Source organism: Empidonax traillii, unplaced genomic scaffold, assembly GCF_003031625.1.
Source record: "Empidonax traillii isolate 1590-97213 ecotype Southwest subspecies unplaced genomic scaffold, ASM303162v1 scaffold8:size5222938, whole genome shotgun sequence".
Taxonomy (NCBI): Eukaryota; Metazoa; Chordata; class Aves; order Passeriformes; family Tyrannidae; genus Empidonax; species Empidonax traillii.
Genome location: NW_020955201.1, coordinates 4473430 through 4482368, shown reverse-complemented (window position 1 = coordinate 4482368; position 8939 = coordinate 4473430). Strand labels below are relative to the sequence as shown.

At 44.8% G+C, this 8939-nt stretch overlaps 1 protein-coding gene and 1 long non-coding RNA gene across 3 annotated transcripts in view; one reads left to right on the top strand and one right to left on the bottom strand.

Moving 5' to 3' along the window:
* Positions 1-502: 502 nt before the first annotated feature.
* LOC114057389 lies at positions 503-3975 on the bottom strand. The gene is made up of 2 exons (XR_003571206.1): positions 3864-3975; positions 503-1769 (listed from the first exon to the last, which is right to left on the bottom strand). It is a non-coding gene; the product is annotated as an uncharacterized LOC114057389 (long non-coding RNA).
* The window catches only part of MAP1B (microtubule associated protein 1B), a 74740-nt gene continuing 69420 nt past the window's right edge, over positions 3620-8939 (top strand). Inside the window, exons 1-2 of one of the 2 annotated variants that reach the window (XM_027883608.1) lie at positions 3620-3933; positions 8605-8706. In XM_027883608.1, the coding sequence (XP_027739409.1) occupies positions 3756-3933; positions 8605-8706 (280 nt within the window). In that variant the 5' untranslated portion in view covers positions 3620-3755. The remainder of the gene's footprint in view (positions 3934-8604; positions 8707-8939) is intronic. The other variant, XR_003571205.1, reaches the window with a different exon arrangement.

The window sequence follows — 8939 nt, the reverse complement described above, 5'->3', positions numbered from 1 at the left end:
GAATAAACCAAATTACCTCAGATGCTCCACATATGGCTTCCCCTCAAGGCCCTTCCCCATCTTCGTTGTCCTCCTTTGGACACTCTCTAATAGCTCAACATCTTTCTTATATTGTGGTGCCCCAAACTGCACACAACATTCAAGGTGAGGTCGCCCCAGAGCAGAGCAGAGTGGGACAATCACTTCCCTCAGCCAACTGAGGATGCTGTGCCTGGTGCCCCCCTGGACACGGTTGGCCCTCCTGGCTGCCAGGGCACTGCTGACTCAGATTCAATCCCCAATCCCTTTCTGCAGCGCTGCTCTCCACTCTCTTATTCCCCAGTCAATCGGTCTGAAGTAATCCCCAAGAGTATGCAATTTTTTTATGTAGGAGTGACATTTGGCCTCAGACAAAGGGCCAGCCTAAGGGTTTGTTTCACTGAAACCTCATTTAAAACTTGAAGACAGGACTTGAATGAAACCTGAGTATTAGTGGGTAACAAATGGCACATACCACCAGGAGTCATGTTTTAGACTTCAAGCACTTTATTTAAAAGTACCTTTTTGCTTCAAAAAATACTAGATCTAAAAAATACAGCTCTACATGTAATGTTTGACCATATTCAACTTGGGGACTCCAATTTGAACACATTAAAACAGTAAAACCAAACCAAAGCATAAAAAAGCCAGACAGGTGCAGGTCTCAATAACTGCCTCTTTGAAACAGCAAGACATATTCCACAGTCCAACAATTTTGTTCTTTCTTCCACTGAAGGGGCATATCTATGTGATTGAGCTGCAGCTAGTCAGCTGGTATCACTTTCCAGCAGCGAGGGTCACTGGACACTAAGTCAGCTTCATGCAGCACATCTTCACATTTCACTCAGCAGTAGACCTGATGATATGCTCCATATTGCAGAATATAAATGGGTATCCAGATAAGGTAAGGTGATGACAAACAAATCTGTTTGTCATCAGAATGTCAGAATGAGACACCAAAAGGACAAATCACAGAGTGAATCCTGGTCATGATGTTTGGATCCTGCAGAGCTTCCTCAGAGACATGTTCAAGAGGTTAATGCACCTTTTCTTGTCTTATCTTCCATCTCAGATGATGTGGCATACGCTTTTGAATAGCTAAGGGCAGAGGTCTTCATCTGTCGAAGAGTTTAGTACAAGACCATCTTCTTCTGAGGGCAACCTCTTGTCTTTAGGGTTTTAATGTGTGACATATCTTCCATCACAAGACAGTTTGACTGTAACAGTTCACCTTTTTTTATATACCATGTTCTAGCTTCATACTATTTTACAGTGCTGTATAAAATAGAAGACTACCTGAGCAGGCTATTTCAAACATAACTGTATTTCCTATCTCTATGTAAGCATTTTCTTCTCTGATAAAATACATTCTTTCCATCTCTTACTTCTCAAACTCACAGGCACCTTTCCAGTTATGGATGTCTTAATTTTTCCTTAAAATCAGAAAGTGCTTAAAAGCACATATAATGCCTTTTGAGTACTGGTGTGCATTTCTCAGAGTATCATATTTAACCTGCTCTGCTTATGAGGCCAGTAATCATTTTACCTTCATGTCCAGGAACCATTATCAGTCTATTCTATCAGTGCAACCAGTTGGCAAGTCCCCTTGGCAAACCTCTTCCATGCTCCAGAGACTAGCTGCTCTTGTTGGCGATTGAAGTAAAAGCATATCCCAGAGGTAGGTATTGCAGCAGGAGAAGCCTGATGCTGGTTTTCTCCAGTGGACACCAGGTGGCAAGTCTTGAGGGTATCTATAATTAGAATAGATTATTAGGGAGGGGGTTATACAGGACATGGCCACAGGGGGATGGACATTATACCACCACATGGAAAGTGACTGGATCAGAAAGGAAACCGTAAAGTCACAGTGGGGCTCAGATGAACAGGGGTACCCAAAAAGCAGCACTCCGTTGCTTTGAATACCTTGCAAACTTTAAAACTGCTGCTAGTTCTTCTGCATCTTTGCCCTCACATTTGTTCTATCAACAGTGTCAGCTGTAGTGAAGAATAAGTTCCGATGCTCTTTACTAATGTGTCATCTCAGATACCTAACATGGCTATGAAAATGCCTGTCTGTACTCTATAACCTTCAGACCAAAGGCAATTAGAAAAACAGTCTACTGTTGATGCAACATCCAAATGCATCATGCCATATAAGCCACAGCTCTCAGGGCTGTAGTGATGCAGAGGAACTAGTCATACTAAAAACACTAGCTACTATAGACAGATACAATGTTATGAACCAGCACCTTTAACACGGGTGTTTCAAACTCAGTATTGACAACCTGATATGCATATTAATATGTCCACTGTGCCCTAGAACTAAGTACAGAGAAAACAGGTCTGATGTATTAGTTCAACCAGGCAAGCATTCTGTTTCTGAGCAGCAGGCAGTGCATTTGAGCACTCAGCACTGAAAGAAGCTTCACTTAGAGGGACTGTCTTCTCAGTCAAGGACCAGAGGTTACCTTAAAAACCAGGCTGTAAAAGTTTATATCCTTTCCTAGGTCACAATGAAATTTTTCCCGCATCACTTCAGACATACAAACAAGCGGTTTAGTTTAAACAACCAGTTTAGTTTAAACAAGCAGTTTAGTTTAAACAACCAGTGTGTTGCTTATGTCAGTAAGAGGAACATTGCACAGAGGATAATTTATTTGACTGCTTTAAGCCATTTTAAGAAAGGGTAAAACACTTTTAGAAGGTGATTATCTCTTCAGTGGGTTTCAGTGAGTGCTGGGGAGCAGTGTGTAACATCCATATGAAGACAAATGAAACTTTTGGTTTTGTCATTGTAGAGGTTTTCCAATACCATTTCTCCCTGGAGTTGCTTGAGCCTGGTAAAAATTTGTTACCCAAAACCTTTTGAACTTCTGGAGCTTTAAGAATATGGGTTTCAGCAGCTTGTCCAAACGCAGTTTGTTTTTCTGGTGTATGTCATATATCTATGGGCATTGAATATGTGCAGAAAGGCTATGTCTGAAATATTTTATTAAGGGACCTGCTTTCAAATTTAAAAAGTCAGCAAGAATATTTCAATTGCTGAGTGCGGATGTGCGTTTAAGTATGATTCAAATTTTGCTGCAGTGCTACAGCGAGATGCAGGAGAGAGGACTACTGGCCTTGGGCAGTGGCACTGCTTTTCACCCATCGGCTGCTGGAGTCCCGATGCCGGCCTTTCCACACGAGCTCCCCAGGTCTGCCAGTGCATCACCTGCGGCTCCTCACCACCCTCCTTCAAGGCTGGGACCCCCGACGGGCCTCGGGGTGACCGGCCCGGCAGGGTGACCCCCGGCCGGTCCCGGGGAGCCAGGGACGCCAGGGGCGCGGTGCCGGGGCCGGGCGGGGCTGCGCGGGCCCGCGGTCCCACCACCGGGGCCGATAGCCGGGCACGGCCCTTAGCATCCCCTCGGGGCGTTGTTCGTCCCCCGCGTCCTTCCCGCTTCCGGGGGCCGCCGCGGGGAGGATTTGCCGCAGATGACATCAGCTGTGGATGCTGGAAACGCGGCGGCGGCGGCGCGGAGGATGCGCCGGCTCCCCCCCTTCCTCCTCCTCCTCCTCCTCCTCCTCCTCCTCCTCCTCCTCCTCCTTCTCCTCACCATGTCCCTGCCCTGCACCGTCTCCATATAAAAGCGCCGCCACCTCCCCACCCGCCTTCACTCTCTCCCTGCTGCCTGCGGAGCCATCGCCGAGCTGCCCCTGCCCCCTTAGCGCCCCGGAGCCGCGGGGCGGAGGCGATGGCCACCGTAGTGGTGGAAGTGGACTCGGAGCCCTCCTGCAGCATCCCCAACCCCACCTCCACCTCGCCCAGCCTCTCCCACCGCTTCCTGGACAGCAAGTTTTACCTGCTGGTGGTCATCGGTGAGCTGGTGACAGAGGAGCACCTGCGGCGGGCCATCGCCAACATCGAGCGAGGTGAGGCGGCGGGAGCCGGGGCGCCAAGGGCAGCGCTGCGACACCCCCCGCCAGCGCCCTGCCCCTCCCTGGGCGCGACCGGGATCGCCCCCCGGACACCCATTCCGCGCCAGCCGCCCGGCCGCGCTCTCCAGCTCTTCGTTCCCGAGGGTCCCGCTACAATCCCCCACCCACCTCCCATCGTTCCCCGGCGGGGTGCAGGCGCGGCGGGGCGGCGGCTGCGGGAGCCGCAGCGAGCCCCCCGCCCGCCATGGCGGGGCGGAGGGGCCGGGCGGGCGCAGCGCCAGCCGTCCAGCCCGTCTGCCCGGAGACACCGGCGGGTGGGCGTGGCGCGGTCCGCACTGCGGTCCCGGTGGCAGCCCGGGGCGGACAAAGGGCGGCTGTGGATGGCGTGGATGGGCTGGAGCGGCGGGGCGGGTGCCACCCGCAGTCTCCCGTTTCCCAACGCTCTGGCGGGTTCAGGGCGTTTTCCCCCTCGGCGGCAGAGGCTGCGCGAGTGGGAGCGCAGCCGCGCCTTTGTGTCCAACTCTTCTCCCGTCTGGGGAATTTTTCAGGATCCAAGCTCTATATACGCTTATATGTATTCCAATAAAGATAACCCATATGAGTAACAAGGCTGTTACCTGAGTGCTCAGCCTCCTTATTGTCTGGCTGCGGGCTGCTCTGACTCGGCTTTTTTTTTTTTTTTTGTCCTTTTATTTAAACAGTGATGCAGGATTGTATGTGAAATGACAGTTTAATAAGTTTTCTTGGTGGTTCATGATACAACAGATTGCAGTGTATATGCAGAAGGGGGGGGGGAGGGAATATTGCAGTATTAGTGGAATGAAGCACAAAGAAAATTATTGCCAGATCCTACAGTTTGTTAAACTCAGTTGATACCTGATTTTATATCATGCATTTTTTTTGTTCTGGGCTGGAGGAAGCCAAGATTTCAGAAACCTGCCATTGTTAGAGGGAAGGAAGAGACCCCAGAACATGGAATTGGTAGCAGCCTTATCATGTAGGTGTGGTTCAGCAGTACAGCTAGGACTTCATCTGTCTCTATTGTTGCTTTCTCAACCATTGTTGCTTTAGTTGGCTATTTCTCTGGATTCTTTTTCACGATGGCTTGTGGTAAAAGGCTTCCTCATCTCAGCTAACCAGCTTTTCCATCTTTATTGCTACCATTGTCTCCTAGGAAGAACTACTGAGGCAGGTGCTTTGTCATTCAGAGCCTCTTCAGCACTGCACTTTCTTAATTCTAATTTTCAGTTGTGTCAAAGTGAATTGGCTGCATTTTTGTTAAATTGTTAAAACTGCAGAAAAAATTGTTAAAATTTCTTCCCTCAAACTAACCAATACCCTTCCTTTGAAGAAACGCTCTTCAGTCTCTTCTTGAATCTTCTATTGTATAGTTGCTGCTGCATAGCTCAGTTGCTGCTACCTCCTGCCACTTAAGCATAACACCCACTTACAGGTTTAGATGCTCAGAGGGAACATTTTGGCCTTTTAATTCATAGTTTTGGATTAGAAGTCACCTTGCTGCTTCTGGTATCAGACAACCTGATTAAGATTTTTGCATGCTAAGGAGGAATCCGTGATGAAATTTTGAGGTACGTTGTTCTGAATGGGAGTCTGAAGCTTTATCTACCTGAGGCAAATATGGGCTTAGCTAATATCTTTCTCTTTGGAGTGTCTGCTGTAGTCTGAAAAAAACCCCACTTCTTTCAACTTTTATGCTCAACAGAGCTTTAAATGCACTTTGGTTCTTGATAACTCAGCCTCCCTGTCTTCTCTGGTACATCTCCTGAGTACCATCACTGAAAACTGTGGATTCGTGCACCAAACTGCAGAGCAACGTGTCAAAGAAAACATCTGCTGATAACACATCAGTGGCGTGATGCTACGTAACCTGGTGGAATGCAGAGTCATTTCTTTATATATTATGAGGAGGGAATGGTGTGGCAAGATGCATTTTCAGTAATTACATTTGGGATGCGACTTTACTAAGGGGGCAATATTCCAACCAACTGTCCACCAAAAGAGAAGAAAGGAGTGAAGAGAAAACATCAAGATTTTTCCACTAATTTGGCAAATGCTACTGGGTGTGCCCTGCCTGCTGTCTGGTTAGTCCTGTGTCTAGTGGCATTGCACTCTTACGACTGCAGAAAGAAAGAAATAGCTCCACTTCAGCCATGTTTACAGCAGTTATGTCCATGCTGTTAATGGTCTACATCATTGGATTGACCTTGAATTTTAGTTCCAGGTTTACCTTCATTCTACCCCAAACCTTATTTTTTTATGTCATATATTTAATACATTATGCTACTCTGTTATGTACATGCATTTTTTTTGCATCCAGACTGCTGAATGATGCAGTTGCAGATTTGGGACATTTTATTGAAATGTCCAGCTTTGGCTTCTAGGACTTCTGTGTGCATAGAGTACAGAGGCTTTTTCTACCTTGTTTGTTTTCTGGTTTGGTTGTCCCCTTCCCCCCCCCCCCCCCCCCCAACACATTTTTTTTGTGTTGAGTCCTGTATTTTGGACATTGCCTGGCTCAGCATTCTTGACTACATCAAGTCAAAATCTTATCCCTTATGTTTGTGACAAAAACAGCTAGGCATAGTGGATAGGTCCTATCATTAGCAGCATTGCTGAATCATGGTCCGTTGGTTAACTGACCTCCTTTGTAGTCTCTTCACACAAGCTTGGTGTGATGGGCCAGTGAGCTGTTTATCTTCAAGCTTCTTGAAGTTCAGCATTCATTCGTTCTGCATACTTCAACTTTATGGTCAATGTTGGTTTAATAGTTATAGTTTTCATATGCACTCTGTGTGTGTTATTATGTCATTTTTGCTTTCTTGCTCTCAAATATTCCAACACCTGGAAAATATTAAAGTCTGTTGAGCTGTATTTGTCTGTCAAAACTGGCCCCAAAAATGCACCATATGGACAAGAGATTCTTTGATAAAAGAAAATAAGGAGACTTGCAGAAGAAGATTTCTGCTTATGCCTCAGAACAATGATGCATCACTCAGAAAGTGGAGGTGGCTGGTTATAGCTGAGTTATTTTTCTCAAGTGGTTATGAAACACACAATACTCTATTTTCAATTTTTTCAAGAGATTTAAGTTTTAGCTACTTAATAGCTGGGAGAGTGTTACAGTAGTAAGCATGCTTTCTACCTGGACTCGGATGCTGACAAGGAAAAGCCTTGGATGCATTCTCCTTGAAGAGGCTTCAGGCTATTGAAATGCAGATGTTCATATTTGCATGGAGAATCTACTCAGAGCTGCAGTGGGAGACTGGCACTGTAGATCTGGTTTCCCTGCTATTCCCCCACTTCTTTTCATCATTCAACCTGGCATCATGGCTTCTGCTGTCTAAGCCACGATATTTCTGCTGCCCTGAAACAAAATATATAACATGGGGATTAGCAACATCCTGAAACCCTGACAGAGTTACCAGCAGTGTTAGTGCTAGACTCATGGTGAGGGGTTGTCCACACACCTCCCCAGTCATCCCTTTGTCAAACCCCACAGTGGTTTAACACAACAATTTCATGCAAAGGCATGGTCAGGCATATGGGGAGGGGCCACCAGACACTTCCTCACCAGCCATCCCTTTCATGTTTGCCACTTAATTTGTGTAAATTTAATGATGTTCTTTTAGAACAAGAGAAAACCAGTGTAATTTTGGTTTTCAAAATTACAGCAGTGCCTGGACTGACCTGTAGTGCTACTGCCTGATCATTTTTTCAAAACTAGAAGATTTTTCATAACAATTTCAAAACAAGCAAATGATAGAAAAATCTAAAGCATGTTGTTCTGTTGGTGTTTTTTGTTTGTTTGTTTGAGGTTTGGTTTGGTTTGGTTTTTTGTTGCTTGTTTTTTAATTAGTCATCAAAATCTTATGGAAAAAAATAGAAACTTGTCTCTTGGCTGCAAAGATTTTTTTTTTTTTCCTGGTCCAATTTCAATCCTTAAAAATATATTTTCGAACAATACATTTTTTGGTCATATATGTGTCAAAAGTCTCATGTTTTAAGTAGCTGGGAAGGAAAAGCACTAGGGATCAGCAATGTACTGTTTGGTTTTTAAAAGAAAAAAGATCAAGCATAGCATTTTTAAATCTCAAAACTAGAGTTTTGACCCTTCATAAATAAAATATAACAAATTTTAATTTAAAATATGGGATGCTTCAAAGCTTTTAAGAAGTCAGCAATTTAATACTTTTTATTTAAATATTAATTATCAACATGCTAGGTAATGCTGTCTTTTTTTTTTTTTTTTCTCAAAAGAGCAGTATGCAATGTGACAAAAGTGTCCTCTGAGTGATTCACTCTTTCATTTTTGTAACCCCGTGTATTTCTATTTTAAATTCAAGTTGGGGACATTGGTGACTTCTTGTAAAGTGGCTGCGAGGATATGGGACCAGCAGTCCTAAAGCTGGGGCCTTAAAGAGTGGTGACCCTTTGGAAAGGCAGATTCGCTCTTTTTGATTTCTCTCAGAGTCCTTCTTAGCACTCAGCACATTCTAAAATATAGCAATGTGCCTTGAAAGGAAGTGAGGCTGGGTTTGGTATTTAGAAATATGCAAATAGCATGGATACAAATGGAGACATACTCAGTTAAAACTTCCAGTGCTCGTGTTTCAAGCTAGATATGTTTTGTATTTTGAATTTTAGGAATCCGATCATGGGACACGAACTTGGTCGAATGCAACTTGGATCAAGAACTGAAACTTTTTGTGTCTCGCCATTCAGCTCGATTCTCTCCTGATGTTCGAGGTGAGTTTAAGAGCAGAACTAATAAATTACACTTTGAAATTGCCTAGTCCATTTGCTTTAGAGCCTTATTAAAGTTAAGAAAACTTGCCTTTTTGACTGAACAGTTTCTTTATATAGCACCAATTTAGTAGCCCCAGATACTGAAGCTTACTCTATTAGGCAGAATAAAAACAAAACAAAACAAAAAAAACCTGAAAGCTTTGCCCTACATTTTGATGGAGCAGAACTGATGT